The sequence below is a fragment of the Pseudophryne corroboree genome, chromosome 8 (genome assembly GCF_028390025.1).
Source record: "Pseudophryne corroboree isolate aPseCor3 chromosome 8, aPseCor3.hap2, whole genome shotgun sequence".
NCBI classification, from domain to species: domain Eukaryota; kingdom Metazoa; phylum Chordata; class Amphibia; order Anura; family Myobatrachidae; genus Pseudophryne; species Pseudophryne corroboree.
Window position 1 is genome coordinate 30,898,416 of NC_086451.1, and position 27,680 is coordinate 30,926,095.

Genomic DNA, 27,680 nt, shown 5'->3' on the forward strand with positions numbered 1-27,680 from the left:
ATTGGCATTCCTGGGGAAGGAGGAAATTGACACTGAGGGAGTTGGTGGGGTGGTTTGCGTGAGCTTGGTTACAAGAGGAAGGGATTTACTGGTCAGTGGACTGCTTCCGCTGTCACCCAAAGTTTTTGAACTTGTCACTGACTTATTATGAATGCGCTGCAGGTGACGTATAAGGGAGGATGTTCCGAGGTGGTTAACGTCCTTACCCCTACTTATTACAGCTTGACAAAGGGAACACACGGCTTGACACCTGTTGTCCGCATTTCTGGTGAAATACCTCCACACCGAAGAGCTGATTTTTTTGGTATTTTCACCTGGCATGTCAACGGCCATATTCCTCCCACGGACAACAGGTGTCTCCCCGGGTGCCTGACTTAAACAAACCACCTCACCATCAGAATCCTCCTGGTCAATTTCCTCCCCAGCGCCAGCAACACCCATATCCTCCTCATCCTGGTGTACTTCAACACTGACATCTTCAATCTGACTATCAGGAACTGGACTGCGGGTGCTCCTTCCAGCACTTGCAGGGGGCGTGCAAATGGTGGAAGGCGCATGCTCTTCACGTCCAGTGTTGGGAAGGTCAGGCATCGCAACCGACACAATTGGACTCTCCTTGTGGATTTGGGATTTCAAAGAACGCACAGTTCTTTGCGGTGCTTTTGCCAGCTTGAGTCTTTTCAGTTTTCTAGCGAGAGGCTGAGTGCTTCCATCCTCATGTGAAGCTGAACCACTAGCCATGAACATAGGCCAGGGCCTCAGCCGTTCCTTGCCACTCCGTGTGGTAAATGGCATATTGGCAAGTTTACGCTTCTCCTCCGACAATTTTATTTTAGGTTTTGGAGTCCTTTTTTACTGATATTTGGTGTTTTGGTTTTGACATGCTCTGTACTATGCCATTGGGCATCGGCCTTGGCAGACGACGTTGCTGGCATTTCATCGTCTCGGCCATGACTAGTGGCAGCAGCTTCAGCACGAGGTGGAAGTGGATCTTGATCTTTCCCTAATTTTGGAACCTCAACATTTTTGTTCTCCATATTTTAATAGGCACAACTAAAAGGCACCTCAGGTAAACAATGCAGATGGATGGATTGGATACTAGTATACAATTATGGACGGGCTGCCGAGTGCCGACACAGAGGTAGCCACAGCCGTGAACTACCGCACTGTACTGTGTCTGCTGCTAATATATAGACTGGTTGATAAAGAGATAGTATACTCGTAACTAGTATGTATGTATAAAGAAAGAAAAAAAAACCACGGTTAGGTCACTGGTATATACAATTATGGACGGGCTGCGGAGTGCCGACACAGAGGTAGCCACAGCCGTGAACTACCGCACTGTACTGTGTCTGCTGCTAATATATAGACTGGTTGATAAAGAGATAGTATACTCGTAACTAGTATGTATGTATAAAGAAAGAAAAAAAAACCACGGTTAGGTGGTATATACAATTATGGACGGGCTGCCGAGTGCCGACACAGAGGTAGCCACAGCCGTGAACTACCGCACTGTACTGTGTCTGCTGCTAATATATAGACTGGTTGATAAAGAGATAGTATACTCGTAACTAGTATGTATGTATAAAGAAAGAAAAAAAAACCACGGTTAGGTCACTGGTATATACAATTATGGACGGGCTGCCGAGTGCCGACACAGAGGTAGCCACAGCCGTGAACTACCGCACTGTACTGTGTCTGCTGCTAATATATAGACTGGTTGATAAAGAGATAGTATACTCGTAACTAGTATGTATGTATAAAGAAAGAAAAAAAAACCACGGTTAGGTCACTGGTATATACAATTATGGACGGGCTGCCGAGTGCCGACACAGAGGTAGCCACAGCCGTGAACTACCGCACTGTACTGTGTCTGCTGCTAATATATAGACTGGTTGATAAAGAGATAGTATACTCGTAACTAGTATGTATGTATAAAGAAAGAAAAAAAAACCACGGTTAGGTCACTGGTATATACAATTATGGACGGGCTGCGGAGTGCCGACACAGAGGTAGCCACAGCCGTGAACTACCGCACTGTACTGTGTCTGCTGCTAATATATAGACTGGTTGATAAAGAGATAGTATACTCGTAACTAGTATGTATGTATAAAGAAAGAAAAAAAAACCACGGTTAGGTGGTATATACAATTATGGACGGGCTGCCGAGTGCCGACACAGAGGTAGCCACAGCCGTGAACTACCGCACTGTACTGTGTCTGCTGCTAATATATAGACTGGTTGATAAAGAGATAGTATACTCGTAACTAGTATGTATGTATAAAGAAAGAAAAAAAAACCACGGTTAGGTCACTGGTATATACAATTATGGACGGGCTGCCGAGTGCCGACACAGAGGTAGCCACAGCCGTGAACTACCGCACTGTACACTGGTTGATAAAGAGATAGTAGTATACTCGTAACAACTAGTATGACGACGGTATAAAGAATGAAAAAAAAACCATGGTTAGGTGGTATATAATACAATTATGGTTGGACGGACTGCCTGCCGAGTGCCGACACAGAGGTAGCCACAGCCGTGAACTACCGCACTGTACACTGGTTGATAAAGAGATAGTAGTATACTCGTAACAACTAGTATGACGACGGTATAAAGAATGAAAAAAAAACCACGGTTAGGTGGTATATAATACAATTATGGTTGGACGGACTGCCTGCCGAGTGCCGACACAGAGGTAGCCACAGCCGTGAACTACCGCACTGTACACTGGTTGATAAAGAGATAGTAGTATACTCGTAACAACTAGTATGACGACGGTATAAAGAACGAAAAAAAAAACCACGGTTAGGTGGTATATATTATAATACAATTATGGATGGACGGACTGCCTGCCGAGTTCCGACACAGAGGTAGCCACAGCCGTGAACTACCGCACTGTACACTGGTTGATAAAGAGATAGTAGTATACTCGTAACAACTAGTATGACGACGGTATAAAGAACGAAAAAAAAACCACGGTTAGGTGGTATATATTATAATACAATTATGGATGGACGGACTGCCTGCCGAGTTCCGACACAGAGGTAGCCACAGCCGTGAACTACCGCACTGTACACTGGTTGATAAAGAGATAGTAGTATACTCGTAACAACTAGTATGACTATGACGACGGTATAAAGAAAGAAAAAAAAAACCACGGTTAGGTGGTATATAATACAATTATGGATGGACGGACTGCCTGCCGAGTGCCGACACAGAGGTAGCCACAGCCGTGAACTACCGCACTGTACTGTGTCTGCTGCTAATATAGACTGGTTGATAAAGAGATAGTATACAATACTACTAATATACTGGTGGTCAGGCACTGGTCACCACTAGTCACACTGGCAGTGGCACTCCTGCAGCAAAAGTGTGCACTGTTTAATTTTAATATAATATTATTTATCATGTACTCCTGGCTCCTGCTATAACAACCTGCAGTGCTCCCCAGTCTCCCCCACAATTATAAGCTTTATATACAATACATTGATGTGCAGCACACTGGGCTGAGCAGTGCACACAGACTGAGTCACTGTGTGACTGTGTATCGTTTTTTTCAGGCAGAGAACGGATATATTAAATAAAACAAACAACTGCACTGTCTCTGGTGGTCACTGGTCACTGTGGTCGTCAGTCACTAAACTCTGTCTGCACTCTGCACTCTCTTCTAATCTACAGTATCACAGCAATCTCTCTCTCTCTCTCTCTTCTAAATCTAATCTAAATGGAGAGGACGCCAGCCACGTCCTCTCCCTATCAATCTCAATGCACGTGTGAAAATGGCGGCGACGCGCGGCTCCTTATATAGAATCCGAGTCTCGCGAGAATCCGACAGCGTCATGATGACGTTCGGGCGCGCTCGGGTTAACCGAGCAAGGCGGGAAGATCCGAGTCGCTCGGACCCGTGAAAAAAAAAGTGAAGTTCGTGCGGGTTCGGATTCAAAGAAACCGAACCCGCTCATCTCTACTGGTTACTACAGGTTGAGCTAGTGTGAGATAGTGCACCTGCTACCTTTTCCCTCTGTACACTGTACAGGTTTTACTAAGTGCCACTAAAGTGGAGAGAGATAAAGTACCAACCAATTAGCTCCTGTCATTTTTTTGCAGCCTGTAAAATGACAGAAACTGATTGGCTAGTACTTTATCTCTTTCCACTTTATCTTTCTCCAAGCTGTGATAAATCGTTGTCACTGGTGATTATAACTGTCTGTAATCAATTGAAAGTGATTTGGGGGTCAATTTACACAGTGGCCGGTTGCCTGTCATTTAGAACCAATTGGCGGTTTTGGTGATCAAAATATTTGATGCACTAAGCATCGGATTTGATGCTGTTTTGTAAACTACTGTCGTCGATGCCCTTCTGGTTCTAAAACCCGATCACACCGCGACACTGATGGCAAAAACGCAACAAATGTGGCGAGGTGAAGGCTTGTATTTTTTTATTATTTTAAAATATGCTGAAATAAAAAAATATAAAAGAATCTGGTGTGCCCCACTCCCAGTTGATTGCTGTTCCTAGGCCTTGAAGCCTAGGCTGGTGGTGGAAAACTCTGGGTGACAAAGAACATCTGCCAGGTGGATGATGCTAGGCCTCCTTCAGTCATGGGCACATGTAATGCACTAGAGCGCACAGGCGTAAGAGTCATGGTGGCCCAATGCACCAGTCTTAGGATTTCTTAAAACACCCTTATTTATCCGTCGGGGCTCTCCTGCTGGAGGAGGCTGGAGGACACCTGCCCGGGGGAGAGCGTAGCACATAAACAAGAATTAGCAAATGGCGAAATAAATCTACTTAGTTATAACTATGCTATATTGTTGTTGCATTATAAACATTATATACTATGCAAGGTGCCTCCAATCTGATGTCAAGTTGTCTCCCACTACAGAGTAACTTCAGAGTCTGAGCGCAGTCTTCATCATGCCATTCACCAGCAACAACACTCAGATGCCTCTCTCTGACATCAAAATGAGTATCAATGACACTCCGGTAAAGGTCCCCCTGGATGAGGCTCCATTGGGTAAGAATGAGCAACTCCAGATGATAAATACTACAGTGCATCCAAGCGAGGCAGCCATTTTGAAGCCTGTGATTTCTCTAGGAACAGGAAGTAGTAACAGATCCTAGGCACTTTGTACCTAAGTGATACCACTAGTTCCTAATGACTTGATAAGCTGAATACACAAGATGGCTGCCACCAGTGTGTATAAGCAACAGGAACACTTTAAGCATTTTCAAGGCAACGACAATAAAGATTTATTAAATGCGTTATAAACTTATCAGGGTTATCATAATTGACGCAAATTATATGGAAAGTGGGTTGAGGTGGCCTAGCACTTTAGAAGCCCTAGGCAAGCTCTGGGTGTGTAACCATATGAGGAGTGGGAAAAAAGGAATGTTGAAATAAACCAAGGGGGTGGCACGGAAGTGTTAGTAGGTCAGGCTTGAGAGTGATATTTTTTTTCACCATTACTATTTTCAGGTGTATCTGCAAACTCCAAACTGCAGATCAGTTTTCCAATACCTGGACCAGGAAGTAGCGATTCCGATGAAATGCGTTAGTCTGACCTGTAGACACACTTATGCACATACCTGTAAAGAAGCAGTGTGGGCATGCATTTTTTAAGATGAGCCTTAGCGGTGTGCCGGGAATGGGTGCTGCTGCTCAGGCAATGTTGGAGGGCTGGTCATTACTACATGGAGAGGGTTCACGGGCAGAATAGCACATGTCATTGTTGCCTTCCCCGGAATTGTGCCATCAAAGAGAAGGTTCTCATCTAAGACCTAGTTCAGCACACTATCACTGGCTCTGGCCTACTTATATCTGCATCCCACCGGTTCTGATGGATGTGTGTCTTTAATCATTACATACTTCTGTATGCTTTACGGTATCAATTACAGACTGCTTTAATGAATAATATCTCACTGTTTCTCTGTAGACTCTGTTTACGCCATGTCCATTGACTTGCCCAATCATGAGGAGGTGAATGGAGAAATTGATCCTTGGGCTCTACCAGAGCTTCAGGCTTCTGGCCCTTCCTGGAAAGGTAGGTTACAAAGATAGGTCTCCATCTCATGTTTTTAGCAGTTTTACCCAGTGACCAGTTCAAGTTTCAGTATTTCAGAAGTCTGACATTCAATGAATTGTTCCTTTGTCTCCAGAGCTGAACAATATGCAGAGAGTGAAACGCATTGTGATCGGGACAGTCAGGGGTTGTCTTCTCCTGGGGTTCCTCTATCTGTTCATCTGTTCTTTGGACGTTTTGAGCTCAGCATTCCAACTGGTGGGAAGTAAGTGACCCATATAGGCCCAAATCAGGAGATTGTGGCTAAAAGTTCCAAGTTCTCTTTCCCCAGGATCTACCATACATCTCAAATGTTTGACATTCCCTGCTTTGTTGCCCTGTACAGGCAAACTGACTGGCGATATCTTCAGCGATAATGAGGTTCTCGCCAATCCCATCGCTGGCCTGGTCATTGGTGTCCTTGTTACTGTCCTAGTGCAGAGCTCGAGTACCTCGTCTTCCATCATCGTCAGCATGGTGTCATCTGGAAGTAAGGACGTGTGCCACCAATGTGGGGTAAAAAGCAGCTTAAGTGCTGGGGACCACTTGTGATATAAGGCCAACCCAATATACAGCTATTGTCTTCTTTCCTAGTACTTAATGTGAGGGCCTCTATCCCTATCATCATGGGCGTGAATGTTGGAACATCCGTGACCAGCACACTGGTGTCTTTGGCGCAATCTGGAGACCGCAATGAGTTCCGAAGGTACAGTTCTCATGTGCATTACAGTTATGTGGAGACTTCTAATGTAATGCAGAAGTTCCATTGGTTAAACTCAAACAGCAAAATGATCATGGGGCACCCAAAATTATTATCTTGATAGTTTCCCTGTAAATTGGGTACGAAATGCTGTTATTAAATGTAGCAGACAGTTTTTTAAATGCTATAAGATCATATATTCCAGGATGATCGACAAATTTTGAACTTCTAGAGGGGTTTACACCAGAGCATGACTTTAATTCACTGTCTGGTGCACACACTGCTGAAAATCTTACTAATGCCCTTGCTTTAACCGGCTGTGTTCTTCAACCTTGCATTTATAGCATGACATAAAGTTTTGAATACAACATAAGGTTGAGTGCCGGCAACAAAATGAAATAACTTTGCCGGAATGTCTATATAATAATCACAGGTGGCCTGTTCTGACTCCAACCTGGGAAGTGGGATATGGGGCGTTTGTAATAACCCTCCTCCGGATGGCGGTCATTAGGTCGACATGAGTTAGGTCGACATACATTGGTCGACCACATTTAGTTGACATGATCGCTAAGTCGACATGATCATTAGGTCGAAATGTACTAGGTCGACGTAGAAAAAGGTCGACGTGAGTTTTTTGCGCTTTATTTATTCATTTTTTTACCTTTTTCATACATAACGATCCACATGGACTACAATTGGGAACGGTAACGTATGCCGAGCGCAGCGTTAGTGGAGCAAGGCACCGTGCCCGATGTATGGCGAGCCATGCGAGTGGTCACGGTGCACTAATTGGGGTTCCCCGTCACTTTTTGAAGAAAACAACACCAAAAAAAGTATAAAGACACATGTCAACCTTTTTCCATGTCGACATGGTGATCATGTCGACCCAATGCATGTCGATCAAATGAGGTCGACCCAATGGATGTCGACCTAATGAACCACACCCTACTCCCCCCTACCCTTCCCCTTCTCCTCTATAATGGCTCCCACTGTGGGGGATGGAGAGAAGGGAAAGTGTGATAGGAGGGACGGGGAGAGATCCATCAGCCAGTCAAATGACAGGTCCAATATGCTTGTATTACTACATGGCTGAAAAGCACAGAAATCTAAGATAGAAATCTAAAATAATGTTGTTACTAATAGTTGCAGGAGGTTACGTAAAGTCATTAAATGAAAGTGATCGTTATCATTAATGCAGTAAAAGTGTTTAGTATCCCATGTGGAAGAGGACAGGGGAGAGAACAATGGTATTATTACTAGCAATGATCCCCTGTCCTGTGAAACTGACGGCCATACTGTACACACGTCCAAGGCACAGAATGAGCCTCCAGTGTAATATTTTGTACTGACTTTTAGGGCGTTTGGCGGTTCTGCTGTGCACGGAATCTTTAACTGGATGACGGTCATTTTGCTGCTCCCTATCGAGCTCGGAACAGGATATCTCTTCTACGTCTCCGAAGCCATTATCAAGAGCTTCAACATCCATGCGGGAGGGGACGCTCCTGACATTCTTAAAGTCATCACTCGACCTTTTACCGATCTCATCGTGATGGTGAGACTGGCTGCCCTTATCTGTGAACGCTTTTCACTTCTATCCCCACCCCCCTCCCCCACTGACATCATTTGTAGTATACGTGAGTTCAAGAGAAATTTTTGAAAGTCCAGCCATTAAATTTCCCATAGGAACATGTGACATCACTGAGGCACGAGGCACAAAATACCTTGTATTCCTAGCTCTTAGTTCACTAGGGGGAAATGGGCAGTTAGAAAACGTGTACTGGGATCCATAAAACGTATGAATGGATTCTGTGGCTGGTTTTATCCATGCTGTCCCTGACTACGGGTCTTATTTATGTTCTGTAGCTGGACAGCTCAGTAATTGCCGGGAACGCCGTCGGGGATCCTGAGAGCATGAATAAAAGTCTGATCAAGCAATGGTGCCGCACTGTACTGACAAACGTAAGTGTCCAATCTCTGAGTCACCTGCAGCTGAGGAGCGAAGCACTTCAGCTGGTTACCTTGAATGAGGAAAGGGAAACCATCTGTAATTCAGTTGGTCAACACGCAATGTATTAAGAGTGAAATGTACGCTATAAACGTTAAATCCCTAATTAGCAAAAAGATGGACACAAATTATCGCTATTCATTTTCTGCTGCCTTCTGGTGCAAATCGGGCATTTGGAAAGTTGTTTATAACCTACCTACTTTTGAGCTGGAAATTGAAGCTGATATATATCAAGTGAGTTAACAAGTTGAGCACACACAACCCTTTACTTCCCCTTGTTCTCTACAAGTGAACTTACCAGGCCTTCTGAAAAAAAGCGTAACCTTCAAGGTTGAATACTGTACTTAGACATTATATGTACAGAGTTCACTTTCCTCATACATATGCGTTTCTATGTATTCAGAAGCGTTACCACTCAGTACTTAGTGCCCTATGCAGCAGGGAAGCCTTAATAATGCGCTTTGAACCAGTCTTATAAGGGAGGGCAAAGTAAAAGGTTTTGTCCTCTCCTTAACAACATGTTGTTTTACACCTGTGTGCACATGGCTTGTGTGGCTGATTTATTAATTGTCAGCGGAATCAGCTATAAATTAATCTTTACTGCTCATCTTTACTTTCTCTTTCCAGCAATGCTATTATAAATTAATAAACTAATTGACAACAATTGATACATGAATTTAAATTTATCTGAGATCCTGAAATACTGCACTACAGCAAAGTGGTGGAACTGCCATGGGTGCCAAAGTGGGATAGTTTTTTTTTGTCAATTTTATTACTTATTTGGGAATATCTATTTGAAGAAAAGAAAATAGTGCATATCTTTACTTTCACTTTCCAGTAATGCAATTATAAATGAATAAATTAATTGACAATAATTGATACAGTAATTTACATTTTTCTGAGATCCTGCAATGCTGCACTACAGCATAGTGGTGGAACTGCCATGGGTGCCAAAGTGGGGATAGTACCGGGCACTGATCTAACCCTGCTGCAACTTGCTTGCTTTCGGCCATCTGTGACATCACTGAGCCTATTCACACAATGCGCCTCTAAAAAGCAAGACTAGCAAGGTGTCAGTAACTCTCTGTGTCTGCTCCATTACAGACGCAGTTTCCTCCCCATATGGAAACCTGGTACAGGGCAGTGAAGCGAGTTTGGTGGATATTTTAATATATATACAATATATATGCCAAATAGTAGCTCTACTTGCCGTATTATAATGGCTTATAGCTGCATTTCCATCATTACCCTTGCAAGCCTTATGCATGATTATGCGATATATACGAGTCTATAGCATTTACAATTGCATTGACTAATATATATACTTCTGTGGATTGTTGTAGAGAACAGAACTCACCCCAGCTACAAACATGACTGACTGCAGCATTGTTACCTGCCTCACCAATGCAAGTGGGACATTCATAGAAAACACCTTCACCATTAAGGAAAACGTGGAAAGATGTAAGTGAGGCATCTGCAGTGACTGTGTATGGGTTTTGTCCCAAATGCTCTAAAATAAATGGTCACCTTTTTGTGTGGAGTAGGCAGTGGCAGATGGCAGGAGTATGCAATTCTTGTCTATATTTTATGACCGCTCACTCTGTCTCACTCTCCACTGTGCAACCATGCAGCACACAGCAGGGTGGGACTATCATGCCATGATTTGCATAATCAGGCCACACCCATTTCAGAAGAGAGAGCAGCGGGATCCGGGAGGGTGGTAATCTAGGAGTCTACTGGAGCAGGAAAGTGTTGTGTCTTTCATACAAATATCCAAAATGAAGATTGGTTTGAAATGAACTGCACCTCAACCTGACAGGGTCATAACCCTGCTCCACTACAAACCAACTCCATTATGGATTGGCAGCAGGGGCGAATTGGGAACAAAAAGCGGCCCTGGAAAAATTTGTACTAGTGGCTCCACATGGGCAGCACCAGAGGTGTAAGGTCTAGCCATGGGCCATGGCAGCAGCACCCTCCCCCCAAGACTTTCCAGATAGTGGGCATGTCCAGCATCAAGGGGGAAGTTAAAAAGAAATAAAATGTAATATTATGAGCACATTATATGATACACCTTCAGAATTTAGGAAACTATATCATTCTTTAGAAAGATATATTTCCTTGCTTATTACACCAACCGTATCCCAATCACTATTCACTCAATCTTATATGTCAGCCAAGCAGGCAGACAGAGCATACACTAGATCATCTGCAATCACAGGCTAAGTGGCAAAGTCATTTTCATATATGCAAATTATTTTACATCTTATTCATTATGTCTATAAATGGGACCACATGTCCTCAAACAAAACAGGCCCCCACGGTGCGTCGGCCCACCGGGAATCTTACCTGGAAACCCTATGGCCAATCCGCCTCTGATTGCCAGCTTTGGTGACCCTTGCTCTCTCTCTTTCCACACAGGTGTCCACATTTTTGCGTATGCCAATCTGTCGGACATAGCGTTGGGCCTGATCCTGCTGACCGCCTCTCTCCTGGTTCTCTGCACTTGCCTCATCCTCATTGTCAAACTCCTGAATTCCGTCCTGAAGGGCCACATGGCTCACATAATTAAGAAGATCATTAACGCTGGTAAGGACGTTGGCTCGAAACCGCTCTTTCGGAAACCACTTATTATTATCAGGGTGGGCGGGGCTTACAGTAGGTAGGCTGAGCCGCTAACACATAGGGGCAGCTGTACGAAGCCTTGAAGAGTTATAAAGTGGAGAGAGATAAACTACTAACCAATCAGCCCAGTGGCGCACCCAGGGGGGGGGGGTTCCGAGCACCCAGAAACCCCCCTCCACTAAAAAAAATATATATATATATATCTTTTTTTTTTTATGGGAGCAAGAGTATTATTAATGGCTGTCTAGCGTCCTCTGCACTGGCAGTGGGAGAGAAAGAAAGCTCTTGTGTGGGCGCACTCTTGGAAAAAGAAAAAGAGAGGAGAAGAAAAATTCTTCAATTGGAAAAAAAATTATGTTAAAACATTATTTTATTGAGTAATTAAAACAAATACCCTTCTACGATCCAATAAAGAAAGTGCACAAAAAATGCAAAAAGATAATAATATATATATATAATATATATAGGGAATGTTCTGGTCTGTGAATCCTGAGAGAAAGATTAGAAAGGTTGCAGACACTTGACAGTCTGACAGCCGTTTCTCCTGACCAGTACAGATATTCTGTATTAATGGGACCCACGAAGGAGGTCAGTGTGCAAATTTCGTCATAGAAAGACCACTTTCGTTAGGTCAATGCTATACACTTAGCTGGTTACCTATAAATTCCAATGTCATAGTTTTTAGATTATAGGTCTAGTAATGTTAATGGAAAATATGTCCTCATGAAGAGTGATATAGAAAAGGAGGGCAGAATAAAGTATATTCAGTGGTGATACTGCTGTTGGTGTCCACCCTTCAGAGGAAGGGGAATAGTTCCTATCCTACAACACCGGGTATTCCCAGGGAGTCTCCTCTCGTGGTACTAACCCAGCCCGACGCTGTTTAGCTTCCAAGATCGGACGAGATCGGGCATAAGCAGCGTGGTATGATAGTAGGAAGGATATCTACCAATGAGAGTGCACCTATATATGAAAATATAGAATGATAGAAAGGATAGAAAGTGTAGTGCGTGGATCTACTTTCCTCGTTAGGCAAGGAAAAGCGGCTGTCACACAGTGGCGCCGTATACCCTGGATCGGGGATGAGAGTCCACTCGACAATAGCCAGATAGGAAAAAAAGGGGGGGGGGAAGAGGGGGAGGAGGAAGAGAATTAAGAGGATTGGACTTTATGAGGTTAAAAGACCATTCATTATTTGGAGAACAAATGTTCAATGGAAAGAAAAGGAATAAGACAACTTCAAAAGCAAAAAGCAAGCTGTCTATACATTCTTTGCATGAAGCCAATCTAAATCTAAATATATGCAGAAATACTAACCCTTACGTAGTTGTAAGTGGAAAAGGTGCATCTATTAAGAAGTACTGAGTACCCTTTTTTTCCCCCCCTTATAAAATTTTATTTTTATTTTTTTCCCCCTCCTCTTTTTCCTTCCTCCTTTCAAATGCATTCCTATCTGTCACTATCATAACCTCTTTACCTTTCCTCCCTTCCCCCACCTTTCCTTTCTTTCCCCCCCCCCATACCCTCTTTCCCCCTTATCCCCTCCACTACCCACACCACATATCCCCTTCCCTCTCCATCAACCTCCCTCATTCCTGTTATTCCCACCTTCTCACCCATAATTTCCATTCATACAACTGTTTTCACTGCAATCCCCTCATACACCCAATTCCTCACCCACACCCTGTTCCTTTACAGTGAGGTCTCCCTGCACTGCTCTATCTTTCACCCAGTATAGCATCAAGTACCCAATATTTATTAATATTTATTATTATAATTTTTTAAGTAAAGATACCTCTAGCATCTTTCCTCTACCTCAGCACCATTCCCCTGCTTCACCCCCTCCAACTCAAATAAATGTTTACATTATTTTATTGTATTTAGTTATTCATTATATTTTTTTACACATTTTTTTGCATATATATTTTTTTATTTTTTTTATTTTTATATTTTTTTTATATTTTTTATTTTATTATTTTTTTATTATTTTTTATTCATTTAATATATTTTTTTACACTACTTACCCTAGTCATTTTTACACCCTTCACTTTAATTTATACACCTATACCAGACAAATGGTATTGTTATTATTTTTCTCCACTATACAACACCCCTATGCCCCACTTGTCCCTAAAACGGCACCCTCACTCTTTGCCCCCCTGTCTTTTGTAGTGCACCTTACACATACATCTTAGCCTCAGGCTACCCTGCAGTTATTAAATCCACCAGGCATCCCCGGCCCCCGGCCTGGCTATGACACGCCTTGTACACGCCCCCACTGGTTACTCACCAATACCACTCCTATTAATCTCAGATGCTGTAACGCATAGAGACCTGGTTTTCCCTCTTTCAACATGGCGCCATACTACCTCCCCAGCTAGTGCGCCGTCCCCCGTCCGTGCTTGGAGCACACACCCCCGTCTCCAGTGTATTGAGCACACACCCCCCCTTAGCGTCATGCACTTTACAGACGCGTCATCGCGTCAGACGCGTCACTGAGGCACCGCATACTCTTCTCCATTGGGTACTGGCACTGTCAGTTATCCCACTCCCGCCCGCGTGACTAACGTATTCCCAAGCCGATTGGCTGCTATCCCTACTACAGGGCTTTTAAACCTTGTATGCACAACATGCTGTGAGATCCCGGAAGTGAACAAGCCTGCGGGCGAAACGCGTTTTCCACGGACTCTACAGCGGGACCTGCTTATGGAGGCTTCTCTGGTTACCCTTTATCTGCTGCATCTGACCTTTTGAGTATCCTTGGCATTTTCTTGCCAACATTGATATCCATTGTATTTAACTTTATGTGTATATGGGTCTCTGTTTCCAACACAAGTCATTATTAGAGATGAGCGCCTGAAATTTTTCGGGTTTTGTGTTTTGGTTTTGGGTTCGGTTCCGCGGCCGTGTTTTGGGTTCGACCGCGTTTTGGCAAAACCTCACCGAATTTTTTTTTGTCGGATTCGGGTGTGTTTTGGATTCGGGTGTTTTTTTAAAAAAACACTAAAAAACAGCTTAAATCATAGAATTTGGGGGTCATTTTGATCCCATATTATTATTAACCTCAAAAACCATAATTTCCACTCATTTTCAGTCTATTCTGAATACCTCACACCTCACAATATTATTTTTAGTCCTAAAATTTGCACCAAGGTCGCTGGATGACTAAGCTAAGCGACACTAGTGGCCGACACAAACACCTGGCCCATCTAGGAGTGGCACTGCAGTGTCACGCAGGATGTCCCTTCCAAAAAACCCTCCCCAATCAGCACATGACGCAAAGAAAAAAAGAGGCGCAATGAGGTAGCTGACTGTGTGAGTAAGATAAGCGACCCTAGTGGCCGACACAAACACCGGGCCCATTTAGGAGTGGCACTGCAGTGTCACGCAGGATGTCCCTTCCAAAAAACCCTCCCCAATCAGCACATGACGCAAAGAAAAAAAGAGGCGCAATGAGGTAGCTGACTGTGTGAGTAAGATTAGCGACCCTAGTGGCCGACACAAACACCGGGCCCATTTAGGAGTGGCACTGCAGTGTCACGCAGGATGTCCCTTCCAAAAAACCCTCCCCAAACAGCACATGACGCAAAGAAAAATAAAAGAAAAAAGAGGTGCAAGATGGAATTGTCCTTGGGCCCTCCCACCCACCCTTATGTTGTATAAACAAAACAGGACATGCACACTTTAACCAACCCATCATTTCAGTGACAGGGTCTGCCACACGACTGTGACTGATATGACGGGTTGGTTTGGACCCCCCCCAAAAAAGAAGCAATTAATCTCTCCTTGCACAAACTGGCTCTACAGAGGCAAGATGTCCACCTCATCATCACCCTCCGATATATCACCGTGTACATCCCCCTCCTCACAGATTATCAATTCGTCCCCACTGGAATCCACCATCTCAGCTCCCTGTGTACTTTGTGGAGGCAATTGCTGCTGGTCAATGTCTCCGCGGAGGAATTGATTATAATTCATTTTAATGAACATCATCTTCTCCACATTTTCTGGATGTAACCTCGTACGCCGATTGCTGACAAGGTGAGCGGCGGCACTAAACACTCTTTTGGAGTACACACTTGTGGGAGGGCAACTTAGGTAGAATAAAGCCAGTTTGTGCAATGGCCTCCAAATTGCCTCTTTTTCCTGCCAGTATAAGTATGGACTGTGTGACGTGCCTACTTGGATGCGGTCACTCATATAATCCTCCACCATTCTTTCAATGGTGAGAGAATCATATGCAGTGACAGTAGACGACATGTCCGTAATCGTTGTCAGGTCCTTCAGTCCGGACCAGATGTCAGCATCAGCAGTCGCTCCAGACTGCCCTGCATCACCGCCAGCGGGTGGGCTCGGAATTCTGAGCCTTTTCCTCGCACCCCCAGTTGCGGGAGAATGTGAAGGAGGAGATGTTGACAGGTCGCGTTCCGCTTGACTTGACAATTTTCTCACCAGCAGGTCTTTCAACCCCAGCAGACTTGTGTCTGCCGGAAAGAGAGATCCAAGGTAGACTTTAAATCTAGGATCGAGCACGGTGGCCAAAATGTAGTGCTCTGATTTCAACAGATTGACCACCCGTGAATCCTTGTTAAGCGAATTAAGGGCTCCATCCACAAGTCCCACATGCCTAGCGGAATCGCTCCGTGTTAGCTCCTCCTTCAATGTCTCCAGCTTCTTCTGCAAAAGCCTGATGAGGGGAATGACCTGACTCAGGCTGGCAGTGTCTGAACTGACTTCACGTGTGGCAAGTTCAAAGGGCATCAGAACCTTGCACAATGTTGAAATCATTCTCCACTGCGCTTGAGACAGGTGCATTCCACCTCCTATATCGTGCTCAATTGTATAGGCTTGAATGGCCTTTTGCTGCTCCTCCAACCTCTGAAGCATATAGAGGGTTGAATTCCACCTCGTTACCACTTTTTGCTTCAGATGATGGCAGGGCAGGTTCAGTAGTTTTTGGTGGTGCTCCAGTCTTCTGTACGTGGTGCCTATACGCCGAAAGTGTCCCGCAATTTTTCTGGCCACCGACAGCATCTCTTGCACGCCCCTGTCGTTTTTTAAATAATTCTGCACCACCAAATTCAAGGTATGTGCAAAACATGGGACGTGCTGGAATTTGCCCATATTTAATGCACACACAATATTGCTGGCGTTGTCCGATGCCACAAATCCACAGGAGAGTCCAATTGGGGTAAGCCATTCCGCGATGATCTTCCTCAGTTGCCGTAAGAGGTTTTCAGCTGTGTGCGTATTCTGGAAACCGGTGATACAAAGCGTAGCCTGCCTAGGAAAGAGTTGGCGTTTGCGAGATGCTGCTACTGGTGCCGCCGCTGCTGTTCTTGCGGCGGGAGTCCATACATCTACCCAGTGGGCTGTCACAGTCATATAGTCCTGACCCTGCCCTGCTCCACTTGTCCACATGTCCGTGGTTAAGTGGACATTGGGTACAACTGCATTTTTTAGGACACTGGTGAGTCTTTTTCTGACGTCCGTGTACATTCTCGGTATCGCCTGCCTAGAGAAGTGGAACCTAGATGGTATTTGGTAACGGGGGCACACTGCCTCAATAAATTGTCTAGTTCCCTGTGAACTAACGGCGGATACCGGACGCACGTCTAACACCAACATAGTTGTCAAGGCCTCAGTTATCCGCTTTGCAGCAGGATGACTGCTGTGATATTTCATCTTCCTCGCAAAGGACTGTTGAACAGTCAATTGCTTACTGGAAGTAGTACAAGTGGGCTTACGACTTCCCCTCTGGGATGACCATCGACTCCCAGCAGCAACAACAGCAGCGCCAGCAGCAGTAGGCGTTACACGCAAGGATGCATCGGAGGAATCCCAGGCAGGAGAGGACTCGTCAGAATTGCCAGTGACATGGCCTGCAGGACTATTGGCATTCCTGGGGAAGGAGGAAATTGACACTGAGGGAGTTGGTGGGGTGGTTTGCGTGAGCTTGGTTACAAGAGGAAGGGATTTACTGGTCAGTGGACTGCTTCCGCTGTCACCCAAAGTTTTTGAACTTGTCACTGTCTTATTATGAATGCGCTGCAGGTGACGTATAAGGGAGGATGTTCCGAGGTGGTTAACGTCCTTACCCCTACTTATTACAGCTTGACAAAGGGAACACACGGCTTGACACCTGTTGTCCGCATTTCTGTTGAAATACCTCCACACCGAAGAGCTGATTTTTTTGGTATTTTCACCTGGCATGTCAACGGCCATATTCCTCCCACCGACAACAGGTGTCTCCCCGGGTGCCTGACTTAAACAAACCACCTCACCATCAGAATCCTCCTGGTCAATTTCCTCCCCAGCGCCAGCAACACCCATATCCTCCTCATCCTGGTGTACTTCAACACTGACATCTTCAATCTGACTATCAGGAACTGGACTGCGGGTGCTCCTTCCAGCACTTGCAGGGGGCGTGCAAATGGTGGAAGGCGCATGCTCTTCACGTCCAGTGTTGGGAAGGTCAGGCATCGCAACCGACACAATTGGACTCTCCTTGTGGATTTGGGATTTCGAAGAATGCACAGTTCTTTGCTGTGCTTTTGCCAGCTTGAGTCTTTTCATTTTTCTAGCGAGAGGCTGAGTGCTTCCATCCTCATGTGAAGCTGAACCACTAGCCATGAACATAGGCCAGGGCCTCAGCCGTTCCTTGCCACTCCGTGTGGTAAATGGCATATTGGCAAGTTTACGCTTCTCCTCCGACAATTTTATTTTAGGTTTTGGAGTCCTTTTTTTACTGATATTTGGTGTTTTGGATTTGACATGCTCTGTACTATGACATTGGGCATCGGCCTTGGCAGACGACGTTGCTGGCATTTCATCGTCTCGGCCATGACTAGTGGCAGCAGCTTCAGCACGAGGTGGAAGTGGATCTTGATCTTTCCCTAATTTTGGAACCTCAACATTTTTGTTCTCCATATTTTAATAGGCACAACTAAAAGGCACCTCAGGTAAACAATGGAGATGGATGGATACTAGTATACAATTATGGACGGACTGCCGAGTGCCGACACAGAGGTAGCCACAGCCGTGAACTACCGTACTGTACTGTGTCTGCTGCTAATATAGACTGGTTGATAAAGAGATGTCGTAGTATGTATGTATGAAGAAGAAAGAAAAAAAAACCACGGTTAGGTGGTATACAATTATGGACGGACTGCCGAGTGCCGACACAGAGGTAGCCACAGCAGTGAACTACCGTACTGTACTGTGTCTGCTGCTAATATAGACTGGTTGATAAAGAGATGTCGTAGTATGTATGTATGAAGAAGAAAGAAAAAAAAACCACGGGTAGGTGGTATACAATTATGGACGGACTGCCGAGTGCCGACACAGAGGTAGCCACAGCCGTGAACTACCGTACTGTACTGTGTCTGCTGCTAATATAGACTGGTTGATAAAGAGATGTCGTAGTATGTATGTATAAAGAAGAAAGAAAAAAAAACCACGGTTAGGTGGTATACAATTATGGACGGACTGCCGAGTGCCGACACAGAGGTAGCCACAGCCGTGAACTACCGTACTGTACTGTGTCTGCTGCTAATATAGACTAGTTGATAAAGAGATGTAGTAGTATGTATGTAAAAAGAAGAAAGAAAAAAAAAACCACGGGTAGGTGGTATACAATTATGGACGGACTGCCGAGTGCCGACACAGAGGTAGCCACAGCCGTGAACTACCGTACTGTACTGTATCTGCTGCTAATATAGACTGGTTGATAAAGAGATGTCGTAGTATGTATGTATAAAGAAGAAAGAAAAAAAAACCACGGTTAGGTGGTATACAATTATGGACGGACTGCCGAGTGCCGACACAGAGGTAGCCACAGCCGTGAACTACCGTACTGTACTGTGTCTGCTGCTAATATAGACTGGTTGATAAAGAGATGTCGTAGTATGTATGTATGAAGAAGAAAGAAAAAAAAACCACGGTTAGGTGGTATACAATTATGGACGGACTGCCGAGTGCCGACACAGAGGTAGCCACAGCCGTGAACTACCGTACTGTACTGTGTCTGCTGCTAATATAGACTGGTTGATAAAGAGATGTCGTAGTATGTATGTATAAAGAAGAAAGAAAAAAAAACCACGGTTAGGTGGTATACAATTATGGACGGACTGCCGAGTGCCGACACAGAGGTAGCCACAGCCGTGAACTACCGTACTGTACTGTGTCTGCTGCTAATATAGACTGGTTGATAAAGAGATGTAGTAGTATGTATGTATAAAGAAGAAAGAAAAAAAAACCACGGGTAGGTGGTATACAATTATGGATGGACTGCCGAGTGCCGACACAGAGGTAGCTACAGCCGTGAACTACCGTACTGTGTCTGCTGCGACTGGATGATAAATAATGATATAAAAAATATATATATATCACTACTGCAGCCGGACAGGTATATATATTATATAATGACGGACCTGCTGGACACTGTCTGTCAGCAGAATGAGTTTTTTATAGAATTAAAAAAAAAACACCACACAAGTGAAGTCACACGACGAGTGTTTAACTTTTTCAGGCAATCACAATATAGTATACTACTAACTATACTGGTCGTCAGTGTGGTCAGGTCACTGGTCAGTCACACTGGCAGTGGCACTCCTGCAGCAAAAGTGTGCACTGTTTAATTTTAATATAATATGTACTCCTGGCTCCTGCTATAACCTATAACTGGCACTGCAGTGCTCCCCAGTCTCCCCCACAATTATAAGCTGTGTGAGCTGAGCACAGTCAGATATATAATATATACATAGATGATGCAGCACACTGGGCTGAGCAGTGCACACAGATATGGTATGTGACTGTCTTGTACTCCTGGCTCCTGCTATAACCTATAACTGGCACTGCAGTGCTCCCCAGTCTCCCCCACAATTATAAGCTGTGTGAGCTGAGCACAGTCAGATATATAATATATACATAGATGATGCAGGCATGCAGCACACTGGGCTGAGCAGTGCACACAGATATGGTATGTGACTGAGTCACTGTGTGTACCGTTTTTTTCAGGCAGAGAACGGATATATTAAATAAAACAACTGCACTGCTGGTGGTCACTGTGGTCAGTCACTAAACTCTGCACTCTCTTCTACAGTATCAGCCTCAGGTCAATCTCTCTCTCTCTCTCCTAATCTAAATGGAGAGGACGCCAGCCACGTCCTCTCCCTATCAATCTCAATGCACGTGTGAAAATGGCGGCGACGCGCGGCTCCTTATATTGAATCCGAGTCTCGCGAGAATCCGACAGCGTCATGATGACGTTCGGGCGCGCTCGGGTTAACCGAGCAAGGCGGGAAGATCCGAGTCGCTCGGACCCGTGAAAAAAAACATGAAGTTCGTGCGGGTTCGGATTCAGAGAAACCGAACCCGCTCATCTCTAGTCATTATTTTGATAATTTTTTGTCATATGCACCTACTCAGTATGTTAAAAACCTTTCCTGCTGCATGGACAATATATTTCACAGGTAGTAGTTATACACACACACATATGATAAGGTCTTTTTGTGTATAACCTAGCTCATTCATTTGAGTGATAAGAGGGTGATTCCAATTCCTTTATATTACAGGATCATATCCGCCTTAGTTAAATATACTGTATCACATGTGTTGATTTGGCTACCTATAATCACCTACTACCTGATTTTGATTCATAACAGCTGTACTCAGTACTTCTTAATAGATGCACCTTTTCCACTTACAACTACGTAAGGGTTAGTATTTCTGCATATATTTAGATTTAGATTGGCTTCATGCAAAGAATGTATAGACAGCATGCTTTTTGCTTTTGAAGTTGTCTGATTCCTTTTCTTTCCATTGAACATTTGTTCTCCAAATAATGAATGGTCTTTTAACCTCATAAAGTCCAATCCTCTTAATTCTCTTCCCCCTCCCCCTCTTCCCCCCCCCCCCCCCCCCCCTTTTATCCTATCTGGCTATTGTCGAGTGGACTCTCATCCCCGATCCAGGGTATACGGCGCCACTGTGTGACAGCCGCTTTTCCTTGCCTAACGAGGAAAGTAGATCCACGCACTACACTTTCTATCCTTTCTATCATTCTATATTTTCATATATAGGTGCACTCTCATTGGTAGATATCCTTCCTACTATCATACCACGCTGCTTATGCCCGATCTCGTCCGATCTTGGAAGCTAAACAGCGTTGGGCTGGGTTTGTACCACGAGAGGAGACTCCCTGGGAATACCCGGTGTTGTAGGATAGGAACTATTCCCCTTCCTCTGAAGGGTGGACACCAACAGCAGTATCACCACTGAATATACTTTATTCTGCCCTCCTTTTCTATATCACTCTTCATGAGGACATATTTTCCATTAACATTACTAGACCTATAATCTAAAAACTATGACATTGGAATTTATAGGTAACCAGCTAAGTGTATAGCATTGACCTAACGAAACTTTAAGTGGTCTTTCTATGACGAAATTTGCACACTGACCTCCTTCGTGGGTCCCATTAATACAGAATATCTGTACTGGTCAGGAGAAACGGCTGTCAGACTGTACAGTGTCTGCAACCTTTCTAATCTTTCTCTCAGGATTCACAGACCAGAACATTCCCTATATATATATATATATTATTATCTTTTTGCATTTTTTGTGCACTTTCTTTATTGGATCGTAGAAGGGTATTTGTTTTAATTACTCAATAAAATAATGTTTTAACATAATTTTTTTTCCAATTGAAGAATTTTTCTTCTCCTCTCTTTTTCTTTTTCCAAGAGTGCGCCCACACAAGAGCTTTCTTTCTCTCCCACTGCCAGTACTTGTACTCTCTAGCTCTGGGCGCACCACCAAGAAGGACTATTATTGAAAGAACGTATCTCTCTTTCTTATAGTTAAATTGTCCGCCTTTGGTTTTCTACAATACTATAAACCCAATTTCATACCAGTGCCCAGTCGCCCCTTTTCTTTGTACATAGCGTCCTCTGCAGCCTGATGTCTCCCTGGTGGCACTTGCAAGTGCTTAATAAAAGTTTACTTTATTTTAATTATAGTACATATACAGTATATCCATGTGCATACATAGATACACATGTATATACATACATACTGTACATATAAACACACACACAGATATATGTGTATATATACGTGTACTGTATGTATGTATATATATATATATATATATATATATATGCATGTTTAATATGCTATGTATATGTGTATATGTATGTATATATATATATGTGTATATACACGGTATACATATGTGTATGTATATATATATATATATATATATATACACACACACACACAGACACACTAGTTTTACGGACCCAGCGTATACTGGGTCACCTCAGTCCCCACCCCTGTGATTGGCTCCACCCAGTTCTGGAAACCCCCCCATGCAAATCCTGCGTTTGCCACTGCAGCCAGCTCCTAACAGTCATTTCTGAAACACAGCCTGTAACATGGTAGTTAGGAGCTGATTGGTTGGTACTTTATCTCTCTCCACTTTGTCACTCTCCAAGGCTTAGTAAATCTCCCCCATAGGATGCAAAGATGGAATTATAAGGGACACACGAGATGCAGGCCATGGGAGGTATGGAGACAGAGGTGCGTGTGCACTGAATTCCGTATCTGTCTTGTGCTCAAGACTATTCCTCAAACTGCATTGGTGCCTATTTTTAAAGAATTCCATCCACCAATTACATTTGTACATGTGTAAAACCAATTCTTGTGCAGTTAAAGTTGTAGTCCGGTATGTTGAGGCGCCTGCGCTGCAACAAAGATTCAAAAACTAAGGACAAATAAGGTACTCTTCTTGGAACGTCTTAGTCGCGCCAGGTGTCTTGCTCCGTATGTCTTATAGACAGAGCCGGCCTTAGCTATAGGCAGGCTAGGCATTTGCCTAGGGCATTCAAGCATGTCTAGGGGCACCCAAGCATGTCCCTGCAGTATCTCATGCTGAGAGGGACAGTCCGCAAACTAACTGTTACTTTCCAAATGTAGTCAATCAGTACTTGTATACACTGCTGTTTACATTTGTCAAAAAAAATGCACACTGTGCCTTAAACTTCCTCCGACATGCTTGGATGCCCCTGACTTGTGAGACCTCAGACAGACAGCAGAAGCCCAGTAAATGCAATTCCTGGACCTGTGACATTTTTACTGACTATATAAGGTTATTACTGGATGGCTTCTTATGATAACACATGTGTATTTTGGAAGACTGCTTCACAGAAACCTGACATCACCTATACTGCTTGTGCACATGGTGGAGGGGGACCCTGCCATCCTGTGAGTGTCCCTTATCCCTGTGCAAATGCCAGGTGTCTGCAGGGACATAACATGGGCAGTGTTCTCCCCACACTTTATTTCCTAGTCAGTCCATACAGTAAAATTCCCCTGCCATCTAGCACTGTAACGTGGTCAGTAAGTTGCGTTGTGCTATTTCTAAACATCAGTGCAGCGTGACTTTCGGACACATCAGACTGGAGGGCAGAGCATTTAGCTCCCACAGTATAAAGTAAAGGGCATGCAGTTAACGGGAGTAACAGACACCAGCAAACACACTGAATAGTGAAGAGAATGGACAGTTTCTACATGTTTGATACTGATCTTTTTGTATAACCAGCAAGTGTGGCAGTATATGTGTATTGGGCATTACTAATGTGGGGCATATGTGTAAGGTGCATTACTGTGTGGCATTATGTGTATTATGGGCATTACTAATGTGGGGCATATGTGTAAGGTTCCTTTACTGTGTGGAATTATATGTATTATGGTCATTACTGTGTGGCATTGTGCAGAGTTGAACTGGCCCACAGGGTAACCACCCGGTGGGCCCCACTACCTGAGTATTGCAGGTACAGATGCAGAACTAGCGGCGGAGCTAGGGGGCACCAGACAAAATTTTGCCTAGGGCATCAAATTGGCTAGGGCCGGCTCTGCTTATAGATGCTCCATGTATGAGGACACATGTGCGGTCTTATTTATATAAAATTCTAAGTGAATATTAGAATTTTATCTAAAGAAAATCCTGCTGACCTTTAATTAAGGGTTTAACTAAACTATCACTATACCGGCAGGACACTGAGTTTCCTTTCCCTTTTCACTGAACAACTATAGACATGAATAGCAACACTGACATCTGCTGGCTACAAAAAGGTATTTGACAAATAAAAAATAGTGATCATAAGCCAGGATGTACCAAAAAAGCAAAAATGCGTACAAAACTCAGAAAAGACAGTTTTAGGATTTTCCCATATGTGTCAAACCCCAGAATGCGATACATTCCGGATCTTTGATCCAATGAATTACGCCACCTTCAGATGGCATTACCAATAGAAGACAGTATTACCACTGTTGCAGTAAATACATTTGATAAACAGTATTATATCTCTAATGTCCCCAAATAACGCTTTATGTTCTATATCCGCACAGACTTCCCGTTCCCATTCAGCTGGCTGACCGGATATTTGGCGATCATCGTTGGTGCTATAATGACTTTTGTGGTACAGAGTAGTTCTGTCTTCACCGCGGCTATTGTGCCCTTAATGGGTAAGTGTCATAAAACACAGAGCTACTGTACAAATGCCATCACTGTACACTATCCCCAGTGCATAGTAGTGTGGGGAGATGTATTAAAGCTTCTACAGAGGACCGGGGAAGGAGTTACCCACAGCAACCAATCAGATTCAGACTATCATGTTATAGATTGTACTAGATAAATGATAGCCAGAAGAGTATTGGTTGCCATGGGCAACTTCTGCACTTGTCCTCTTTGGAAGGACTTTAGAGGAGCGCTGTGTCTATATCATTAAATAATTCAAACCAGACTCTCCAGCGATTGTGGAATTACAGATCTAGAGGCTGGCAGAGCATGCTGGCATTTGTAGTTCAACAACAGCTGGAGAATCACAAGTTGCCCACCTCGGGTTGGATAAGTCTCCACTGTCAGGTTTAATATACTCACCTTGTGGTCAACGCGATCTTCCTGGGTGTGTTTTCACAGTGCCCGTTTTGTCTTCCAGGTGTTGGGGTCATCAGCATGGACCGAGCGTACCCCTTATTCCTTGGATCTAATATTGGAACCACCACGACAGCCGTGTTGGCAGCTCTGGCCAGCCCTGCGGAGGCTCTAAGCGAATCAGTGCAGGTATTTTGTCATGCATTTCCCCGTTTGTCCTGAAGGGTGGTGGGGGCACTGAAGACTAATATAAGGCGTGAGTCATTGGGTTCACATTTTAGTCAATAGGTCAACCCCATATGGTCAAAATGCAATAGATGGGCAGGGTCAAAAGGTCAACAGGGGCAATGGGTCAACATGTAAAATGCTGCCAGTACAAAAGGTTGACATGGCAAAGGTCAACACAAAAAGGTCAGACACAAGTTGTTGTTTTTTTGGGGGGGGTAATTTTTTATGTTAAACCACATGGGACCCCAATCAGTGTACCGCGTCCCCTTCGGGCAAGGTGCTTCGCTAGGCTACTGCTGCAGTCGGCACAGGTTACTATTCCCAATCGTAGTCCATGTGGATGGTAAATGATGAAAAAGTTTTTCATGTGTGTTTATGTGTATCAACCATTGCCATGTTGACGTTTGTACCTGTCGACCTTAAGCACTGTTGACCTTTGACACATTGACCTTTTGACCATGTTGACCATTTGTACCATATGGGATCGACCTATTGACTGTCGACATATCATCCGGATCCCGACTAATATATCCCCCTCCCACAAAAAAACCCACAGACCATTAGATAAAATGACGTTGGGCCTGACTCACAGATCGAAGCAAACCCGATATTTACCCATTTCTGAATATGTATGTGCCCAAGTTGGTCTGCGTATATGCCGCAATGGTCTTATGACGGTGGTTTCACAGAGGATTTATTTGCAAAGTGACTGACAGCCGGGGACCATTTGGTGGCGGTTATGAGAGTGGCTGCAAAAATCCAGCTGTGTCATGACCTTTTTTGGAGCGTGTCTAAGCCTGCCGCTACAATGTCTCCAGCTTGCGCGATCACAGGGCTACTGGGAACTTTCATAATCCACTGATCTGCAACCAACGCTGTGTCTGCACGCAGTCGCTGGGACTCGCAAAGCCACTAGTGGGCGTCTCAATACAAATCCAGGTAGCATTTGCATACCTCCGCAGTCACTGCGTACACATTTGGCGCTATTTGTATACATCTCTGAAGAACCTTGTCATCAAACCTAATGCCAATTGACTGTAGATAACATTTGTGCACAGAGGTCTATTGGCGAAATAAATATGCCTAAATGGCTATCACCTCCATAATAATCTACACCCTCACTGAAATGCGGTATTTGAAATTGCCAAAAAGACTTGCCCACTGTTTGTGAGATAAATTTGAAAGGTGGGCCTAAAAATATTGTGTTCCTACAGCAGCTAATAGGTTAGCCATGTCCCTCTGTCCAATGGTGGCATCTAAACATTGAACCAGGCCTGCACTAAACACTTTCCAAGACAGCTTCTTCATGCCAACGCATTTATCTGCTACAGTGCATTTCAAAGAAATAATTTTGTACTTTTAGCTTTTATTTTCAAGCTACTGTACAAAGTCTAACATTCAACTCTGCAGATTCCAGAGGGAACTTTAGCACAACGTCAGGTGATTAATGTAGAAATATCTAACATGTCCCCAACCAACCTTTCACTGGCCAGTACTGAGTACAAGTATGCTCCTACAGTAGGTCTAGAGGTCACTAATAGATTCTAAGGTGGTATGAGAAGCGCAGGTGTTCTGTTGGTCATGCATTTCAACTCTTTCTCCTCATTTCTAGGTGGCCTTCATCCACTTGATCTTTAACCTCAGCGGCATTATACTCTGGTTCGTTGTTCCCTACCTGCGAATTCCCATCTATATTGCAAAGAAGTTTGGAGACATTACTGCCAAGTACCGCTGGTTTGCTGTCCTGTACCTGCTCCTCAGCTTCCTCGTCCTACCTCTGGCCGTGTTTGGCCTCTCCATGGCTGGTTGGGTTATCCTGGCCACTGTGGGAGTGCCGATACTGGTTGTCATCATTGCCATCATCATCATCAATGTCCTCCAGAAGAGGTTGCCAAAATGTTTGCCTTCGTTCTTGAAAAACTGGGACTTCCTGCCCTTATGGCTGCATTCGCTAGCTCCCTGGGATAAGCTGTTCTACATGATGTGTAAATGCTGCTGCAAGAAGTGTTCCCATCACAATGAAGAAGAGAAGCCGAAAAAACTTCTACCAGTGGAAATCCCATACCTCGACCCTCACTGCTACGACAACCCAGACTTTGTACAATCCAAACATCTATGA

The 27,680-nt window shown here is 44.2% G+C and overlaps 1 protein-coding gene and 2 pseudogenes across 1 annotated transcript; 2 read left to right on the plus strand and 1 right to left on the minus strand.

Annotated features, from left to right (window-relative positions):
- Positions 1-4,919: 4,919 nt before the first annotated feature.
- SLC34A3 (solute carrier family 34 member 3) lies at positions 4,920-27,680 on the plus strand. The gene is made up of 12 exons (XM_063935538.1): positions 4,920-5,019; positions 5,939-6,046; positions 6,162-6,290; positions 6,411-6,554; positions 6,659-6,770; positions 8,121-8,316; positions 8,628-8,723; positions 10,113-10,230; positions 11,191-11,358; positions 24,808-24,924; positions 25,398-25,522; positions 27,174-27,680. Exons 1-12 carry the CDS (start codon positions 4,920-4,922, stop codon positions 27,678-27,680), a joined length of 1,920 nt encoding a protein of 639 aa, XP_063791608.1.
- LOC134950107 (5S ribosomal RNA) lies at positions 12,214-12,332 on the minus strand (annotated as a pseudogene).
- LOC134950164 (5S ribosomal RNA) lies at positions 21,502-21,620 on the plus strand (annotated as a pseudogene).